At 46.2% G+C, this 21,112-nt stretch overlaps 1 protein-coding gene across 11 annotated transcripts in view; it reads right to left on the reverse strand.

The window, feature by feature from the left end:
* Nucleotides 1-212: 212 nt before the first annotated feature.
* auts2a (activator of transcription and developmental regulator AUTS2 a) overlaps nt 213-21,112 on the reverse strand; it is a 322,613-nt gene continuing 301,713 nt past the window's right edge. For 5 of the 11 annotated variants that reach the window (XM_063485342.1, XM_063485340.1, XM_063485347.1 and 2 more), the window contains 13 exons: nt 17,451-18,021; nt 15,897-16,189; nt 14,523-14,755; nt 13,501-13,545; nt 12,297-12,392; nt 12,132-12,203; nt 11,641-11,670; nt 11,189-11,260; nt 9,387-9,528; nt 7,253-7,333; nt 7,084-7,167; nt 6,598-6,850; nt 213-2,803 (listed from right to left, as the gene is read on the reverse strand). In XM_063485342.1, the coding sequence (XP_063341412.1) occupies nt 1,552-2,803; nt 6,598-6,850; nt 7,084-7,167; nt 7,253-7,333; nt 9,387-9,528; nt 11,189-11,260; nt 11,641-11,670; nt 12,132-12,203; nt 12,297-12,392; nt 13,501-13,545; nt 14,523-14,755; nt 15,897-16,189; nt 17,451-18,021 (3,224 nt within the window). In that variant the 3' untranslated portion in view covers nt 213-1,551. The remainder of the gene's footprint in view (nt 2,804-6,597; nt 6,851-7,083; nt 7,168-7,252; nt 7,334-9,386; nt 9,529-11,188; nt 11,261-11,640; nt 11,671-12,131; nt 12,204-12,296; nt 12,393-13,500; nt 13,546-14,522; nt 14,756-15,896; nt 16,190-17,450; nt 18,022-21,112) is intronic. The other 6 variants (XM_063485344.1, XM_063485343.1, XM_063485345.1 and 3 more) reach the window with 4 other exon arrangements.

A 21,112-nucleotide genomic window follows, 5' to 3' on the forward strand; every position in this document is an offset into this window, starting at 1 on the left:
TACGTCAGCAGGGATGTGACACGCTGTAGGTGACAGAGGATTAAAAAAATAAATATTGATGGCACACACAACCTGTAGCGCTATAAAAACACTTTGGTGGGTGAGAAGTGGGGCCAGGACACTTTATCCTCTATGGAAGGCGTCACATATGGTGTCTGTGCAGCGCACAAAGGCGGAGAAATAAACACCCAAACCCAGGGTTAGTACACATTTTTTAATAACATGGCACAATTTACATAACACAAGTTTAAATGAGGAGCATGCTGAAGATTCAGTCGCTTCATTTTTTCTCATTGTACACGATCTAGAAAGACTTTGTTTTTTTCCCCTGTACACGGTAAACAGCAAAAAAGGTTTCTCGTTGAACAATCTTTTTGCGATACGTATCGACTAACCACTATGGCTCGGGTGGACAATTTTATGTTGGATTAAAAAACACTGCACGACATGATATCACAGAGTTTGAAGCGCACAACTAAACCTTCAGTGGACTACTAAAATAGATCTCTGCTTGTTAGAAACAAACCGTCCATGGTTGAGACTTGCTTTTTTTGTATTTTGATTTTGTAGGTACAACAACTTAGGAAAGCACTTTAATACACTGTTTGACCAACAGAAGATTTTTTTTATCCAAAACATGTACTTTACACTCCTCCGCTAGGGCTAATGTGCCGTCATGGTGTTTAATGCGCTGCATTCTCCCCAGAACAAGACTGGTGTTAACTAAGAGGACAACAGAAAATCCATCCACACATTTGTGCTGCTGGCTTTTTACATCACAATTTAATATTCAGTTCAATGGGATTGTCACCACAGATTATTATAAGACAAAAATCATTTTGTTTTTGTTAAATGAGAATCTGAAACCCTGTGCGGATCAGTTAAAGCTGCATCTGTCAGCACGGACGCAAAGTTAATGTCAAGTCTGCGTTGTGGAGAGAATACAGCCTCTTGTCCTTGAATGGTACACAGTGGCACGCAGTCAGTAGTGTTGAAGGCCAGCTTTCAGAAAGGGAACCGAGACATTTGTTGCATAGTTGAATCTGGGGATCTGGTACAATGCGAATCACCTGCGTCAACCAAACGAAAAAGAAATTGCAAAAAGCACATTCTGAATCATACTCCTGTATTTACATCAGTCAAAGTAAAGCTTTCGAAACACTCTTTTGCATATTTGTACCATGAATTTGAATCCGTACAGGGTGAGCACAGCGACTGTACACATTATCTACACACTCAGTGCTAAAGTACCTGTACAATCCAAAGTTGCTCATTCTGACTCCACATCACTTTTCTATACAAGAGAAAGAATGCACACGGAAAGCTGGAGCAAAACGGGAAAACAAAATCTCTGAAAAAAAGCTTTTTTTTGTTCCATGATTATTGTCTCTTTGTAGTTTTATACAAAAACGATTCATTGCATGGGCATCTGTGTGCCCACATAAATTATTCACAGCTATGTTACAGTCTTGCTTTGCCAAAGCTAAGTGCTTGGTTGTGAGTTCAGTGTTGGTGAGGCACAGGGCTGCAGGGGCACCGAGTCTGCTCAGCTCACCGCGCCTCGATGTCTTTGTGAGCCGGTCTGTCTCTGATATCTGTGCCCAGGGGAGTAGTCCGTCTGGGCGAGCCGGGCCGGGCGCCCAGTGTGGGAATGAGTGGGGGCGGTGCACTCAGAGATGCGGTGGGTGGCGTTTTGTTCAGGATACCATTCTGATGGGCGGTGGCTGCAGCCGCGGCGGCGGCAGCTGCCGCCGCTGCGGCCGAGGGACTCACCCTGGAGTAGTGCATGCCAGCGAGTCCGGGGGCCATGAGGCCCGGGGCAGGGTGGGGGAGGTGTCCGTCGAGGGCGGGATGGTGCACCGTGGGGTGGAGGCGCCCGTGCTCGTAGTCCTCTCGGAGCATGTTGAGGCGATCGCGCTCCTCCAGTTGGGCGCGCTCCTGTTCCCTCCTCTGCTCCAGGGCCAGGGGGTGGGCGTGGTCGCGATTAAAGTCGTGAGGCTCGCGGTCCCTGTAGGAGCGCTCTGCCTCGTACAGGCGCGGCCCTGCCAACCGGTGCAGAGGATCGTTCCTCAGCAGCAGGTCCCTGGCCAAAGGGTCTCGCCTGTGAATGTCCAGGCCCCTGTAGGGGTCTCTCATTGGGTCCCAGTGGAAGGGAGGGTAGGGGAATCTGTCAGCTCCTGGGATGGGACTGATACCCATAAAGGGCGCCACGACTCGAGTTCTCTCTAGGCTGCTGATGCTGTTGATGGGGTGGACACCGGGCATGCCCATGGACACAGGCACTGAGGAGGGAGGGTGGAGATTAGGGGTGGAGGACGCCTGTTGCAGGTGCTCACTGGCCCTCTCTGCGCCTCCATCCTGCTCCTCCTTCCTCTCCTCCTTTACTTTCACCTCACTGCTCTTCTTCTGGTGCTCGTATGGCAGCTCCACCTTCTTCTCCAGGACATCCCTCGTCAGGCCACCGTTGGGACGTTCCAAGCTGGTCTGCCGGACATACGGTGACGCCGATCCTCTGTTTGACATTTTGTCCTCCGACGCTCGGCCGTCATGGATGACAGGCGTGTCCTTGTCACTGTGCTGGCTGTCCTTGAGCTTGTGGTCGTCTGTGCCGTTGTCTTTCCATGAATCCGAGTGCTCCCTTTCCCTCTCTTTGGCCTTGTTCTCCTTCTCCCTCTGAGGCTCTCCAGAAGCAGGTGGCAGGTGGTTCCTGTGGTGCTCAGGAGGTCGACTGTGGCTAAGAAGGTTGATTGGATTGACGGGGACCGGGGACGGATGGCTGGGATGACGCTTTTCAACAGAGTCCCTACAGGCACAAACAAGGTTATGAGAGTTTTACGTTTGGATTTAGTTAAATAACTGTACAGAGAAAAAAAACATCTTATGGAAAATTATGATTATGTAAAACATACAGGAAACATCTTTAATTTAAGCCTTTGCCAATCTGCTTATCACCACCCGACTGATGCTGCTGCTGTCTTGTCTACATGACTCTGACTCAGCTAAATTCAATGCTGCTGCTAATTAATGAGCATCATTTAATAATAATTATGAAAACCAGCACTGAAACTAATAAAGTGAAACTGAATTTATAACTCCACTGAGATCAGTGCAGTTGTATTCCAAAGAAGAGTTAGCTCAGTAGGTAAATTACTGCTTTAAATCACAATGTAAACATGTTTTTAAAGTCCAGCTGATGTCCCAGAAAGGTCGGTTAACCGGAGTCCTGACAGCAGACACTTTAGCTGATGACCCCTCCTCCTTCTGTACTCCACACGAGTAGCTGTTATCAAATATGCTAACCTTTTCCTCTCTCCTCTCCCCAGCAGGAGCACGAGCTCGCTGATCATAATTCAATTCACGTCGGCAGTAATGACACCCGGTTACGCCAATCGGAGGTCACTAAAATCAATATTGAATCGGTGTGTAACTTTGCCAAAACAATGTCGGACTCTGTAGTTTTCTCTGGTCCCCTCCCCAATCAGACCAGGAGTGACATGTTTAGCCGCATGTTCTCCTTAAATTGCTGGCTGTCTGAGTGGTGTCCCAGAAACGATGTGGGCTTCATAGATAATTGGCAAACCTTCTGGAGGAAACCTGGTCTTGTTAGGAGAGACGGCATCCATCCCACTTTGGATGGAGCAGCTCTCATTTCTAGAAATATGGACAAATTTATTAAACCCCCCAAAATATGACTATCCAGAGTTGGGACCAGGAAGCAGAGTTGCAGTCTTACACGCCTCTCTGCAGCTTCTCTCCTCCTGCTACCCCCCAAAAACCCATCTCCATAGAGACTGTGTCAGCTCCCAAACAGACAAAAAACAAACTAAAAACCAGCAACAAACAACTTAAACATAAAAAATGACAAAGAAAGAACAATACAGAATCCACATCTGAACCAAAGAGTAAAACAGTGAAATGTGGATTATTAAATATTAGGTCTCTCTCCTCCAAGTCTCTGTTAGTACATGACTTAATAATTGATCAACAAATCGATTTACTCTGCCTCACAGAAACCTGGTTGCAGCAGGATGATTATGTTAGTTTAAATGAATCAACACCCCCGAGTCATTCTAACTACCAGAAACCTCGAAGCACAGGCCGAGGGGGCGGTGTGGCAGCAATTTTTCACACCAGTCTATTAATCAACCAAAGACCCAGACAGACTTTAATTCATTTGAAAGCCTGATGCTTAGCCTCGTCCACCCCAGCTGTAAAACTCAGAAACCAGTCTTACTTGTTATCATCTATCGTCCACCTGGGCCTTACACAGAGTTTCTCTCTGATTTCTCAGACTTTTTATCTGATTTAGTGCTCAGCTCAGATAAAATAATTATTGTGGGTGATTTTAACATCCATGTAGATGCTAAAAATGACAGCCTCAACATTGCATTTAATCTGTTATTAGACTCAATTGGCTTCTGTCAAAATGTAAAAGAACCCACCCACCACTTTAATCACACTCTAGATCTTGTTTTAACATATGGCATAGAAACTGAACATTTAACAGTGTTTCCTGAAAACCCTCTGCTGTCTGATCATTTCCTGATAACATTCACATTTACAATAATTGATTACACAGCAGTGGAGAGTAGACTTTATCAAAGTAGATGTCTTTCTGAAAGTGCTGTAACTAAGTTTAAGAATATAATCCACCCACTGTTATCATCTTCAATGCCCTGTACCAACATAGAGCAGAGCAGCTATCTGAACGCTACTCCAACAGAGGTCGATTATCTTGTTAATAATTTTACCTCCTCACTACGTACGACTCTGGATACTGTAGCTCCGGTGAAAACTAAGGCCTCAAATCAGAAGTACCTGACTCCGTGGTATAATTCTCAAACACGTAGCCTAAAGCAGATAACTCGTAAGCTGGAGAGGAAATGGCGTGTCACAAATTTAGAGGATCATCATTTAGCCTGGAGAAATAGTTTGCTGCTTTATAAGAAAGCCCTCCGCAAAGCCAGAACATCTTACTATTCGTCACTGATTGAAGAAAATAAGAACAACCCCAGGTTTCTCTTCAGCACTGTACCCAGGCTGACAAACAGTCAGAGCTCTGTGAGCCAACCATCCCTTTAACGTTAACTAGTAATGACTTCATGAACTTCTTCACAAATAAAATTTTTTATAATTAGAGAAAAAATTACCAATAATCATCCCACAGATGTAATATTATCTACAGCTACTTTCAGTACCATTGATGTTAAGTTAGACTCTTTTTCTCCAATTGATCTTTCTGAGTTAACTTCAATAATTAATTCCTCCAAACCATCAACGTGTCTTTTAGACCCCATTCCTACAAAACTGCTCAAAGAAGTCCTGCCATTAATTAATGCTTCAATCTTAAATATGATCAACCTATCTCTAATAATCAGCTATGTACCACAGGCCTTCAAGCTGACTGTAGTTAAACCTTTACTCAAAAAGCATCTCTAGACCGAGCTGTCTTAGCTAATTATAGGCCAATCTCCAACCTTCCTTTCATATCAAACATCCTTGAAAGAGTAGTTGTCAAACAGCTAACAGATCATCTGCAGAGGAATGGCTTATGTGAAGAGTTTCAGTCAGGTTTCAGAGCTCATCACAGCACAGAAACAGCTTTAGTGAAGGTTACAAATGATCTTCTTATGGCCTCTGACAGTGGACTCATCTCCGTGCTTGTCCTGCTAGACCTCAGTGTAGCGTTCGATACTGTCGACCATAATATCCTATTACAGCGATTAGAGCACGCTGTAGGTATTACAGGTACTGCACTGCAGTGGTTTGTATCATATCTATCTAATAGACTCCAATTTGTTCATGTAAATGGAGAGTCCTCTTCACACACTGAGGTTAATTATGGAGTTCCACAGGGTTCAGTGCTAGGACCAATTCTGTTTACATTATACATGCTTCCCTTAGGCAGCATCATTAGAAGACATAGCATACATTTTCACTGCTATGCTGATGACACCCAGCTCTATCTGTCCATGAAGCCAGGTAACACACACCAATGAGTTAAACTGCAGGAATGTCTTAAAGACATAAAGACCTGGATGGCCGCTAACTTTCTGCTTCTTAATTCAGATCAAACTGAGGTTATTGTACTTGGCCCTGAAAATCTTAGAAATATGGTATCTAACCAGATTCTTACTCTGGATGGCATTACCTTGGCCTCCAGTAATGCTGTGAGGAACCTTGGAGTCATTTTTGACCAAGACATGTCCTTCAATGCACATATTAAACAAATATGTAAGACTGCTTTCCTCTATTTGTGCAACATCTCTAAAATTAGATATATCCTGTCTCAGAGTGACGCTGAAAAACTAGTTCATGCATTTATTACTTCCAGGCTGGACTACTGTAATTCATTATTATCAGGAAGTCCTAAAAACTCCCTGAAAAGCCTTCAGTTAATCCAAAATGCTGCAGCAAGAGTCCTGACAGGGACTAGAAAGAGAGAGCAGATTTCTCCTGTATTGGCTTCCCTTCATTGGCTTCCTGTTAAATCCAGAATTCAAAATCCTGCTCCTCACATACAAGGTCTTAAATAATCAGTTGCACTCACACACTGACCACACTACTCATATAGTTGTTACATTGTTCACCACCCACCTGTCTTTGTCTTCTTTACTGACCAACGAGTCCCGTTTGTCAGAGTCTCGGTCCCTCTCGTGTGAGCTCACCGACGCGCTCCTCTCAGACTCTCCGGGTTTCAGCCAGGGTGGCGGCGTGGGGAACGAAGGTGGCGTGCGATGCAGGCGGTTCCACGGCTCCTGGTGGCTGTTGTTACTGCTGCTGTTGAAGTGCTGTGGCGCGTTTGGGCCATCTTTGTGGCCAAACACCGAGTTGGCCGCTGTTAGGGATTCAACACGTGGAAAAACATGGAACGCAAGTTAAATGCGTATCTCTGCTGATCCTCATACGCAGGCAGCTTTACAAACAGTGAGAGGATTACTCCACCTAAACTACAGGTGGGCGACTAATTTTCCTGAGGGACCGCACGAGAAACTGTGACATGGTTCTGTGACCCTCCACAACAGTCACGGTTTCTCATGTGGCCACTCCCGAGCAAGTGTCTTTCTTAGGGCTGAAACTCACTTAGTGCTGGATTTCCCAATCCCCCGAAGGCCGACGAACTGAGAGATCCCAGTCCTCCAAACGATGGAGGCCTACTGAAAGGCTCTGGGAGAAGACACAGCATGTTAGCGCTGATGCAATCAACACCCTCGTTTTGGATCGGTCAGACTGAGATGAAGCGTGCTGTTACCTAAATGAGATCCTGGAGGAAGAAAGTTTCCAGGATGGTGCGGTGGATGGCCAAAGGGAGCTGCAGATGGGTGCGTGGGACCTGAGGAGGAGGATAACCACAGACTGTAACATCAGCAAAAGTAAGTGTTAACTGGTCAACTGGTGGAGTCTTTCTGGAGCTGTGAGTAAGAGCCAATCGATAAATAATTAGTATTTTAAAAACTTTAACTGTAAAGTTCACCCACATGAGAGCATTAAGTAAAAGACTTCAGAAAAATGTCCTTCAGTATTTTTGTGCCATGAACTTATCAGTCGACTGTAGATTACAGGCACAGCGATTAAAGCAGCAATTCGTTTACATATGCGTGTTTCTCTTCAAAGTCAACTCTTACATAAGTCCTATCATCACGTCAAAAGAGAAACAAAGATGCTCCTGTTAGTACGAGATTAATTGCATTTAATGATACTGTGCATAGCAAACAAGGAGAATCAGCTGAAAGCTCCAGAAAGATTTAAGACTTGTCTTATACGACTTTGGCCCTGAGAGCTCCACACGAAGACAAACCGCACAGGCTCAGGACAGATGTTGTGGGGACAATGGCTACGATCTAAGTTGTTATATATCGCTGCAGAAATCTGCTGCCCAGATGACTTACTGTGCAGCCTGATCATGCTCTCCCAGATGATCAGCTTTAGCTCAGCTTGGTCCCTGTTGGTGTAACTAATGAGGATAAAGCCAGCTAGTTATCCCAAGATTATCTGCACTAGAAGGCTAATAGTAAGCAAGCAGAAAGCTGCAATGCTTACAGCTTTACAACTTTTGGGATTAATAAAAGATTTAAGTGTAAAAAAAAGTTTTCTCAGGGCTCTATGCAGTGAGTACACCGGTCTGCAGACTAAGTACCTCTCGTACTTCTAAAGGAATTAACAGCAGCCAGGTGCTGATAATCAAATTCACTTTAATAACTGATCATCGGTTTGTGTTAGCACCTCTATGAAAACACTCAGGTGTGTGGTAATAAAACGCCACAATCGTCCCAGGAGATGACACAAAGCTGCAGGCCTCTGTTAGCGTGCTAAATGTTACACAGTATTACAGTATAGTTAGAAAGGCAGTGAAGAAGTGTGGCTTATTTGGAAAGAGTGCAAGGAGACAGCTTGTCCTCTTTAAAGTGATCATGGCAGAACGGCGAATGTTTGAAATGACGTCCGAGTCCTTCAGGCAGACGAGACTACAACAGGCGTTTGGCCATAAAGCGCAGCACCAAACACTGCAGAGAGTCCCGTGAAAACGGTGCTTTTTTCCTGCTGTTTTGTCGTATCTCATCTTTAGTAAGGATATTTTCTTCATTTGTTGGCGTTTTGTCCAGTTGCAGCATCGGACATTATGACAAACTGACATTTTGGGACACTGACGCAGAGCCAAATAAGTAATAGTAGCAGAGGGGGCGTTGTGGTAGTTTAATGACCTAATCTTGGGATAGTTAAGCTAAACTCAGGAATTACACACACTGCCTGGAAAACTGTCGTTATGTCTTGATGATACCTGGCTAGTTACAGGCTGAACAAAGCAAACCCAGCACTCTGCTCTGCTGACTGCTGTGGCTTGAAGTTTAATAACCAGATCCAACATAGAGGGAAAAAGGCTGACTCACATCTGCAGTCTGTGGATACCCAGAACCAAACGTGCACCTGGAGACTTAAACTACACCAGGAGCACCAGAGACGGCTGTACTAACCCAAAGTGTGACTTTGGAAAATGGAAGCAATTAAAGGTCTGCCTGTATTTAACAGCAAGCGGGGACCTTGTTGACATCACTAAAACCCATTTCATGGACTAATCGAATATCCTCTGCTTTATCCAGTATTCCTTTAACAGGCACGTTGGATGATCTGTTCGTTCCCTCTGATTTGTTGTCACATGTTCATGGCTGTTTTAAACATGATGCATGTAAACGTTTCATATACAGGAGCTAAGCGTGGTGCAGTATGAGTGAACTGTAGAGCTGCGACAGTGTCCAAGAACAGAAACAGGAAGTCAGATTTCTGATTTCACTCATTCACCACAGACGATGCTAGCTCTGCACAGCAGGACTGACTGCTGCTGAATATGAGAGGCTGCCACTTATCAATCGGACAACTGATGCACTCACCTGCAGCGGAGAAAAGCGTGGCGGGCCGTGCCAAGTCGCCGGGGTGGTGGATAGCACCAAAGAGGCTGGGGCCCGGGGGCCGACTCAGAAACTCGGGCTTGAGGCCGAAGTCTAGCTTGTGAGGGTCGACCTGCATCTGCTGCTGAAAGACGCCAAAGGTACAGAGAGAAACACATGTAAAACCTCTCGACACATGGCTGAGCTATCAGTGGGTCCTTTTGACCCAGCATTTGGTGTTTCTTGGGTTTTTATGACCTTTTGTGTGATGGTTTATTATTCTTAGTGGCAATCCTGAGTTTATTCTACGCTAACCTTTGCCCTCTGCGTCCCCTTTTGTGCGTCTGTGTTTATATAGTTGTGTGAGTTCTTGTGCCGTGTTTTCCCTCCTTGTGTTTTATTCCATCACGTTTATCTATGTTTGCCCAAGCCCGTCTCGTCTGCCTCTCCTCCTCCTGCATCATCTTCCTGTTTTATTGTGAAGGTCTCGTGTTTCCATGTTCGTTCTGTTCAGTTTTGTGTCCCCCGTCTTGTTATGGTTATTCCTGTTCTCCGTGTGTCCTCACTTCCCTTGTTATCCTTCTGTATATTTGTGTCAGTGTCTCCCTCATAGCTGTCTGTCTCTCCCTGTGTTTCCGCCCGTGTATTTGGATTCTTTGGTTTTTCCAGGTTAGTTTTGTATTGTAAACCTGTGGTTTGTGAGTTCACGTCCTGCCTCTGAGTCTGCATTTGGGTCCTACTCCTGCTGCACACAGAGACGCTGGTTTTAAGCGTGTTGGGAAGGAAAAATAGTTAAAGCCATCAAGGGAGGTGACTGACTGCTAGGTTCCAGTGAGGTGTCACAATCAAAGCTCTAACCTCAAGAAGCAAAAGGATGATGCAAACCATACAATTTAAATGTCAATTTATTATCAACGGTGTGTGAAGCGACTTCTACTGAGTACAACGGTGAAATCAGCTGATTGCAGAAGACACGGAACAATTCTGTGGTTTAACTGATGAAGTGATTTTTCCAGAAGAGAAACCAGAGCCAGAAATCAAACACCTTATTTGGTGTTTGGGTTTATTTTGCAGTTGAATTCAATTAATACAAATGAGTTAATAGAGAGTGGAAGTGTTTGTTATTAATCTCTGGCTCTCTTCCACAGCATGTCTTTATCCTGTCTTCCTTCTCTCGCCCCAGCCGGTCGCAGCAGATGGCCCCGCCCCTCCCTGAGCCTGGTTCTGCTGGAGGTTTCTTCCTGTTAAAAGGGAGTTTTTCCTTCCCACTGTCGCCAAAGTGCTTGCTCATAGGGGGTCATATGATGGTTGGGCTTTTCTCTGTATGTATTATTGTAGGGTCTACCTTACAATATAAAGCACCTTGAGGCGACTGTTGTTGTGATTTGGTGCTTTATAAATAAAATTGAATTGAATTGAAAATTGGACTTTGCTAAACTGACCCAGTATTAACCTCCTAAGACCCCAACTCTTTCATGGCATTTTTAATTTCTCTTTGCTATTTGGGCTGATTGGGACCTGATGAATGTAAAAACAAAGAATTACTGGATTTATTTTATTTTTTTACCTGATTTTTGTTTCTGAGAAAAATGAGAGCCACATATGAGGACATTCGTTTTAAATTTCGATAGGACAGTGGCAGTATAATGTCCTCGTAAGTGGATATCAGGCCCTTGTAGAGCAAAATTTAGTATTGTGGTCTAGACACCCCAAAATGTGATGTCCACATATGTGGACGGCAGGTCCTAGGAGGTTAAATCCAGCTTTGGCCACACTGTGTTAGGAGGGGTTAGATGAGTCCTCACCTTTACTTTCTGTTGGTGGTGGTATATCTGCCAGGCAATATGGACATGCATGGCACACCACTTCCCCGGTTTCTGTAAGAACAAGAAAATTAATTTAATTAAGAACAAGAAAGAAAATGGTGTGACTAAAAAACACAGTGTCATCTAATCAATACGGTACTATGACTACTAATCGCATATTAAAAGGCTAAGAAATGTAGGTGTGCTGAATGAACCATGCACATGCTGGTGTGTGACAGCGAGGCGACAGATAGAAGTCGCTGTCGGCCATCTGACAAGGTTTCATAACACACGCGCTGCAGCGTTCTTCAAAATGAGCCCCGTAAACGGGTACACTCAGCCCCCATTTAATTAAAGACACTATCAACTCCATTAGCAAAGACCTTCAAGGCATCGCAGTGATTATTGCGAGGGAGCAGGAGACGGAGACACTGCAGGGAGCGAGCACTCACCCTGAGAATCGGCCGAAACGGATCCGTTAGCTTCAGGAAGGACGGAGAGAGAGAACATGAATTATTCTGCTGTCAGTCAAATCATTTCTAATTAGTCCTTGTGTGTAGCATTCATTAGGAACCAAATTAAAATGTCAAACTGTTCACTTTAAAATTAAGCGTTTCAGGGGTAATTAACACACGGGTGTTTAAACGGGTTCCTCCTGCGTGGCCTTCTGCAAACAAATATGGCAGCTGAGAGGAAGACACGCTGACACATCTGTCAATCTACGACTCACCGCTGATCAATAGATCAGAAATAGACTCTGTGGTAAATTATTCATATATATTTTAATGCATTTTTAACACTTCCTCTGAATTTCAACACTTTCTGTATGAGAAGAGCTTGCTTGCTGAGGCTGCTGCTAATGTGGATCCTAATAAAGCAAACCTATGGAGCCTGTACAGTCCAGTCTCCTGGTGCACGGTGGGTGGCGTGTACGTGCTCTTACCCTGGGGTCCTTCTGTAAGAACGTGTGTGGGACGGCTCCAGGTCTTGCGGAAACATCCAGTGGATTAGAGGTCTGGAGAGCAGCAGACGGATCGAAAAATGATTCTCTGAATATAACTCGCCCCCTCCCAGCTAGTCTGTCTGTGGGTGTGTGGTGGTGTCTTACCTTGGGCTGAAAGGCCCCCTGCAGCGAGCTGAAGGGCCCGGTTGGGGGGATGACAGGGGGAAGGCCAGACATGGCTGGTGGGTAGGAGTGGAAGAGCTGAAAGAAGAAAAAAAGCGAGAGGAGGCGTGAGGACGATTCGGTCTATCGGTGAAATGCGGCTTTATGAGTCAGTCTAAACAGAGCAAGCGGTTTGTGGTGGTGTTTAAACCTCGCAGTTTAATCGCAATGACTGCTTAGTTACAAATGATTGCCTACGTGTTACACAAACGGCTTGTTTATCAAATATTCACTGCTTGTTCCCGCTGGATTTAAATCAGGAGAAAAAACCTCCTTTGATATGAAAAGCAGAATGTTGTAATACACGCAAAACACAAGTAAGTCAAACAAGCGCTCAAGGCTTTCATAAATGTATCTGTATGTAGAGAAACAGATATGCAATCATCTGCTTTGCATAATTGTCCCTAACAGTCATATTAGCCAAAGTAACGTGTGCATGTTTGGCAAACATGCTTGCATTGCTGCAGTCGTGCATTGGAATTCTTTAAAGCTGGACTCGAGGGTGTGCTGCAAGCTTTTTAAATGCAACTCCACTCCTCTTGTGCACCAAGTATTAAGATGCCACTATGTTTTATAGAGAAGGAATGCTTTCAGCGTGTTTGCCGGGACCATTATACCAGCGGGGGAAAAAACAAAAAAAGATGAAGCACTTAAAAACAAACTAGGAAGCGGGGTCGATCTGAATACAAATAGGTTTTTATGATAGTAAAATCTGCCTCCTAGCTATCGAGGACAAATCAGTTTAATAGTCTGTAGAAAAAGCACACTAGGCAGAAGCACACTCTGAAAATTTCAGCAAAACGGTAGGACAGCGAGTCCAGTGTTTGAAATCATTTGCTTTTATTGAATAATAATTTTGAGGACGCCACTGCTGGTGACTGGAAAAAAGGAAATAAGCGAGACAGAGAGGTAACGTAGCAACTGTATTTATCATCACATGCACACAGTAAATGTTAAACTCCAGGATTTAAGAATCCCGATCTGTTGCATCACATCATTAGCTACAGCTGAAGGGTGACATGGAGCAGTAACCGTTAGGAAGCAGATGAATGGAAGCCAACAGTACAGTGCATGGGCTGAAATGGCAAAATGGGCATGCAACAAATGGCTCTGAAGCTGGAAGCTAGTACGCAGTAGAGAAACTCACACTGTGTCTGTAGAAGGGGTCGACTTTTGTTGGATATTTGTCAAACTGTAGGAGAAATGAAACAGAGCTAAGTACAAAGATTGGCCTCTTTTGTTTCAGGCCAACACACAAAAAAACATCACAAACTGCATTTAAAACTGAAAATATGATTATAGGTGAAGATCTAAGACGTCTACCGAGCGGGATCCAAGTTCAATCACTCCCCACGCCAGAATGTTTTCATCCTCCCCCGTTTCCTGATCATCTGAAGACCTTGTAAACTAGCATGAGCTGGCTCTCATTTGGTTGGCTTTTAGTGGTGCGGCGCAGGCTCAGGGCGAACATTTCCACAGTCAAGACTAAACACTGCAGCCATAAAGAGCCTTTTTATGGCCTCATTAGCTGTCAGAGGCCTCGCTATGCTGCCTTTGAGGTATCATCAGAGCCAAGCAAACCTCTGTGGGTCAGGCAGTTACAAATGTGTATGTGTTTGTGAGAGTTTTAGGTTCAGGCACCCATTGCCTGTGGTTCTCTCCCAAACTGCGCGGCTCTTAATGCAATACATTTGCCAGTAATGAAAACCCCCAAATGGGACCAAATGATGTCATTAAATTCAGAATGAATTAAGTGTATTATGTTCTAAAAGCTGGCTCTGAAGTTAACATGCTCCAGGGCAAGTTATTGCCAATTTAGAAAATAACAGCGTTCAAGTCTGGAGTCTCAGCGTATGCCAGAGAAAACACTAGAAAGGCTTTGTGGGAGAATAAAGGCATCGCTGTGGCGTGGATGGACACGCACGGTCATCGTTGAACGGCCGCCACAGAAACCCGCAGGTCCCCACGGCGTGCCGCTCTCACACATGTCAGGCTGAGTATTTAAAAAATAAAATACGAAGTCTTTGCGCTCCCAAACCGCAACGCGAAAACACTTTTTGGTGCCATAGCCGCCCACCGCTCCGCACATGTAAAAGTCATTACGAGAACGTAGACCCCCCACCCGCCGACCGCCCCAACCCAACACAGGTGTGTTCTACTTATCCTCACATTTCTGGCAGGGGTACGCACCATGGGCGGTGCTGGGGTGGGCATGATGGCGTGTGGGAAGGGCGTGAAGGTGTGCTGGTGGGTGTGCTGGTGGGTGTGTTGGTGCTGATGCTGGTGCTGATGCTGGTGGAACTCAGTGCGCAGGTAGGGCGGGGGGCCGAGCGAGGCACCGCGGTCGGCGCTCTGGGACGCCAGGAAACGGGTGTTGAGCTCTTGGCGCAGAAGGTCTTGCTCTGTAGAGAAGAGGGCGGAGCATTAGGACAGCAGAGCGCTATTAGCAATTAGAGCCGCAGACTCTGTCAAATAACCGTCATCTAAGAACTTTAAATACATTTCTCTTTAATTAAGACCCCCTACAGTCCGTCCAGCTGTAGGTCATACGCAGACCCCTGGAGGACCTCGCGCTCCCGTGTGAGAGCTCTGCATGTCATCAAAATAAGAAGCCAAGCTGTCAAAAAAGGAAACAAGCAGGAAATGGTTGTGATTACCAGCGTGTCATTTTCCCTTGAAGCGAAGCTCGACATGATTAGAACAGTCTGACTGCTGGAACTGTCAAAATGTGGCCATTTGATACACTCGAGCCCCTCTGAGAGCGCGGATCGGCTTTTTCTAATAACCTTTGTGAAGAATGGATTTCAAGTAATCATTGGCTTTTCTTCTAAATTCAACAAACCCTGCCTTGAGAGATTATATCTCCTCCAGAGTAACCTTATCCTTCCTATTCCACAGTGGCTCGCTACAATATTTTCTGCATTCGTTTCAGGCTTTATTGGGCTGGGAGCGGGGCTGGAATTTTCTCTTCATAAAAATTTCATTAGTATCTTTGGAAAACATCCAGCTCGCTCCGTCCCGTATTGACCAAATTGATTTGTTGCACATGATCGCCGTTCCAGGTGAAATGGACGTTCTGGGAATGTTGCTAGAGGCCCCCCCCCCCCCCCCCCGCCCCTCGTCTCCTTCCCTGTACTGACCCTGACATTTAGCTTGACAGCATCGCACAGAAATGTGCACATGGTCTGTGATCGCTTTTGTAATGTGTGTAGACCGAGAGTGTGAACTTGAACTGTCCACACAACTATAAACACACAAAGCGACGGCATGAAGTGCACGTGGATCATCTTGGATGTGGTTGCTTATTTCTTTAAATAATTACCAGGGCAGCATTTGCATCTGTCTCTGCGTATCGAATGCTTTAAAATGAAATGCCACTCTGCGTCCATCATTCATTATGTACTTGTCATGTGTCTCGAACTTCCCGGCAACAACTGGTTTAAATAAGAACCTGCTGATTGCTTTTGCAGTCAAATGTGCAGTCCTCTGTCAAACCACTTGGGGGCGATGTGGAGACATCTGCGAGCTGCTTGTGGTGTTTACCTGAGTAGGCACTCCCAGCAGCAGGATGTCCGGGTACTGGCAGGGTGCTAGACGTCAGTGGTGGCGGTGGAGGCAAGGCTGCTGGAGGAGCAAACATATTGGGGTGGTGTGGGTGTGGAGACGACTGCAAGGCAGACGGGAAGCTGTGGGGGTTACTCTGGTTAGTGGGCAAGGCCAAGGGAAAGGTGGAGGCTGCCGCGGCCGCCGGAGGAGGCGGTGGGTGGTGGGGGAGGTGCAGGGAGGGCGTAGGGGGTCCGTGGGGCTTGGTGCCTGGGGTGCTGCTCCTGCTACTGCTGTAAAGATTAAGACAGAGAGAGAGAAAAAAGGCAGATAAGTGGTTAAGCCAGGCGTGATCAGTCAAAATTAACACTTGTTCCTCCACATGCCCTCGTCTCCATCTGCTCTGACGTTCAGTTCCTAGCACGCCATTTTCACGCCTCAGCTGCCTTCCATTTACAAATGCCTCCCAGTCTCTCTCTCGTGCTTCACAGAATCCAGGGCAAACACGATCTGCGAAAACCCCGCGTTCGCAGCACCCTCGGATGCAAATAAACCACCGCTGGCAAACATAACAGAACGAGCATCTGTCTTTGAACAGCTTCTGCTAAGGCACTTCCTCCAGAGCCAGGTACAGAACATGTGCATCGGAAATGGGATGAGAGGGAGAGAGGGCGTGTGTGAGCAAACAGTCTTTTGTAGTGTGTGTGGGTTTCCCCCCGGGGCAGTCACGGAGCTAGCGTCTCCACAGCTCCACGCACTAAGCCTAAAAGCTCATTTGCAGCGCTCGCTCGTCGCTGTGGGCCCCAGCCGTGATTATTCACAGCGGGTGCCAGGCCCTGTTGGCACGCTGGCAGACTGGCGCAGAGTCAGGCAGAGAAAGCCAAGTCCTGAGAGCCTGCTGGGCAGAGCTGTTGTTAGGACCGAGTGGGTTCTGAAGGAGGTATCTCAAGGTCTAACATTAATGGAGAGGCTCACAGGGTTCGGTGCTTCTCAACTGATACAATAGAGTACGCTTAGCTGCTATTGTTTTCAATGATATAAACTACATGTATTTGAATACACAGAAGATCCTTTTAAATTAGTTTAAAAGGATCTTCTGGATCTTCTTTTAAATTAATTTCTCCTGAGCCACTTTTCCTTCTGTTTTCATCCAAAACAGCCTTAAATCCACGAAACATGAACAACATGGTGCTGATTCAAGGTTACACCAAACTATTAGGAGTCCATGCAGAGCTCAGATGTGTGGGTGGATTAAAAAAAAGCCCAGCACTCAGGGTGCAGTGTGGCCCTTTTATTCCGCTGTTAATAATCAGTGCTACAATTTGGCTGGGGGACTTAAAGCTCTTCCTGATGGCAATTTACATACTGATCGGGCCGTATATGCACTTCCAGCTCAAGAGATATTCTTGAATTTTCAAGTGTGTGTGAATATGGAGGTGTTGCCTGAACAGCTCTGCATGAATTTTCTGCATCAGAGCATGTGAGAACATGAGAGCTGTGGGTGTGTGGAGGTTTTTTTCCCATGCACTTTGAGGCTGTCTGACATTAGCTTACCTGTGGCCGTTGAGGCTGAGGCTGTTGTAGGCAGAAAGGGGTCGGGGGTGGCAGCGCGATGGGGGCCGGTGAGACCCTGACTGGATGGGGTGCTGTTGGTGAGAGTGGTGGTTCGGAAGGGCGGGAGATGGTGGGTGCGGGTGAAGGCTAGGTGTAGGTGGAGGCCTCGGGTGGGATAGCACTTCAGGCTGGAGCTGGTGCCGGGGAGGGGGGGTTGGTGAGGGCTCTTGGCCCTGGGCAAGAGGCAGGGCTGCGGGTGACTGAGGCCTGGGAAGAGCCTCTGAGCGTGGGGGCAGGTGGTTTAAAGGCTGAGTGGGCCCGTTTGGCTGGGTTCGAAGAGGGGACAGGGTCTGGGGGATGGATGGCTGGGGTTGGGGCTGGGGCAGTGACACGGGGAGGGTTGGGGGGGACAAAGGTGGATTGGGGGTGCTGGGTACAGGCAGCTGAGTGTCTCTGCAACTCTCCTGGCTCCTCTCTTGACTGCGTTCTAGGCCTGACACCTTGAGGAGGCCTGGGCCGTGAGGCTCCTGGCTGCCATTGGTGGAGAGCACATCGATGCCAAAATCTGGAACTGCACAAAACAAAAACAAAAGAAAGTGTTAAAAACAGATAAAACGCGCAGATAAACTGTGACGTGCCACAATGAATGAATCGATGATGTCATTTTAACATGCTTGCCCAACGATTTCTTGACGTGGACCCGAGGAACCAAAGATTGAAGCACTGACCTTCCAAATAACACACGACCTGCTGTACCTGCAGAGCCACAGCCACCTACTGTAGACACTAAAGTGAGTGAGCTGTGAGTGTGAGCACTCGGCATGTTGTCAGCTCCTGTCCTTGTTAGTGACATCTCCTCTGTCATGTTTGGTGTGTGAGCTTTTCAGCTGACAGCTCCACAAACAGACACAGTTTTTCCTTCTTCCTCCTCATACTGACACACCTTCCTTAGGCTCTGCAGATCTGCCAGCACAAACACCACTGCAGCCTTTAACACCGTCCCCGGGGGGAACGACACAAACCAAAAAGTGTTCTGCTTGTTCAGAATGAACCAGTAGTGCATTGTACTCAAGACCTTCGTTTTAAGAGCATTCTCTTTTGCTGTGCTTTCACTTGTAGGCCACATTACATTTTTAATGAGGCACTTTTCCATGCACCTTGCACAAACTGAGATCTGTTCCATACCAGAAGCAAACTGGAGCTGAATAATAGTAACAGCGTGCAGATGTGCGTGCATAGTTTTTACCGTTTATCAGGTTTCTGTTGCCTTTCACCTTTTCATCGCTTCTACAGTTGAAAAATTAGCTTATTCAAATAGTACGTGCAGTGGTGCTAATCGTCTCTGGAAACACTGATGCATGTTCTTTACCACATGCAAACTAGCTCAACTGATGATATGCATAAAAAGCACTGTGTGGGGTAAAAACATTTCAGGGAATGAATTCAGCTTTGCATGTAGTGTGATAGCCATCTGACATGATGAGAAATCATTTTACGGACTTTCAGTAATTGCTAAGCAACAGCAATTACGTGTCATTTAAACAGCCTGTTTGGACTCCATTAGTCCAAAATGTGACTGCATCTAAAGAATGAATAAGCGCTGTGCAATGCTGAACTTTAAAAAAAAGGATAATAAGCTCTGTCCGGGGTATTTCTCTGCAGGGACCTCCTCCTACAGAACAAAGTGCTTAGACATCAGCCACCAGCTTGACTCCTCCAGAGGCAGAGAGGCTCATGGGAGATGACAGTGCATACGTAAACTGTAATTAGCTCTCTCTGGGCCTCAGGGGGGTTTAGAGCTGGGGCAAGGGCTCCTCCTCCCCCTTGGTGAAGCAGCTAAATCCTTTACCTGCCAAAGAGGTGTAGATGGGAACCAGTTCCCCTGGGCTGAGGCAGCAACCCGCACTGCAGAGCAGCCGCCTGTCACTGGTGGCTTCCATCTCCCTGACACTACTCCCCTGAGACACTCCAATGGGAGCAGGCTGAGCTAACAGAGCTCTAACGTTCAGCATTGAAATGCTAAGCGAGGTATTAGCAGCCCCGGGTGCACGTAATATTACAGATAAGGTCAGGGGAGGTCAATTCTGGTGCGAGATCAAAATAACGGCTATTGACTCCGCTCTACACGGAAGAGCTTACCGGGACATCTGCCAGCCTGTTAGGAGACAAAAGGACACGTTGCAAGCTTGGCATGTGTTTGTGTTTTTTTAATGGTCTCTGTCTCTTTAACACAGTCCAGAAAGAGAAAAATGTCCCAAAAATAGAGGGAGGTGTCTTCAAAGCTAGCCAACCGCTTCTGTGTGCAGTTTCCACATAAACACATCTCCGATCTACCCTCATGTGCATCAATGAAGAAAGCCCAGCAGCCCTTATATCCATCACCCTAATCTATGTCAATCTTCTCCACTTACTGATGCTATTACCAGTCAAGAGAGACTGCTGCTGGCAAACAGCTTCACCACAGCAGACAGGGAGAGAAGAAATTCCCAATTCTCAAGTCTCCTGTTGCACCTCTGGGTCCCTGCGGTCCAAGGCTTGTTTTGAGAATGTGCTAACACGCTAAAAAGAAGGTGTCTATTCTGGTCATAATGAACACTCTAGGGCCGTGTGAGGCAGGAAGAAGAGAAAAAGAGAATATGCCAGCTTCCCTCCCGCGAGGGTTCATTTGTCAGTCTTCTTCATCCCTGGAAACAAATAAGTGCAATTCCCACTTGGGGCTCTGAAAATGTAGAGCCCTGCTGTTTTCTCACTATTGCAGTTTTTTAAGCAGCATGTTGCACTTGTAGGCGCAAGTAATAAACTGAAGCCTGCGAGTGCGTTGTTTAGCGGGCGAGCCAAAGGCTGGATTCAAGAGGTAAAGGGGGCATCGAAGGGCTGTGTGTGTCTGTGTGTGTGTGGAGGAAAGCCATTCATTAGGTGCAGCTGTCAGGAGTCGCAATGAGAGACTTAGAGGGATAAGTCACTATCCAGGGAAGAGTCAGCTTCTATTGTTCACAGAGCATTAGCTGCACAGCACCACTTCTGATTTCTATCCATCTACCTGGTTAAAATGACATGCTGCCTCGCAACGATTAGATTACAGCAGTGATTTGGGTGAAATGAATATACTGTATTAACATTAAGATACAAGAGACAACATGATGAGCATGGATCAGGAGCCTGTGGCCCTTTTAAGTGTTATTAGAAGCAGAAGTTCAGTTGTACTGCTCTGCTTTTCATCTCACCTCGGCTGTAAATGTTCTGCTGTACAGTTTTAATGCAATCCTAATATCACGTTGCTTAATAGAGCGCTGTATTGTTTGGGTCATAGTCCTGCAGGAAGGTGTTTGGTTTGGTGCAGAGAGAGAAACCAATCTACTGCAGCGCAATGATCCACAGAGGGAGCGACAGCAGGCCTGACAAAGTGAGCTGCACAACATTAGGTAGTTTAATATAGTGTCAGGTCATTACTGCAGTACATAAGGGGATTAATTTAGCATATTATATTTCAATGTCATCGCTGAATACAGCCTGGCACATGGAAGTGATTAACAACAAGTGGCAACAACATCACGGTTTAAAAGTGCAACTGGCAGGTCAGCACCTGTCCTTCTGAAAAATACATTAATGCCCAACTCCAGCCAAAGCAGATTTGTCTCTTTCATGTGCGAGTGACAGCTACA

The sequence above is a fragment of the Pelmatolapia mariae genome, linkage group LG10_11 (genome assembly GCF_036321145.2).
Source record: "Pelmatolapia mariae isolate MD_Pm_ZW linkage group LG10_11, Pm_UMD_F_2, whole genome shotgun sequence".
Lineage (NCBI taxonomy): Eukaryota > Metazoa > Chordata > Actinopteri > Cichliformes > Cichlidae > Pelmatolapia > Pelmatolapia mariae.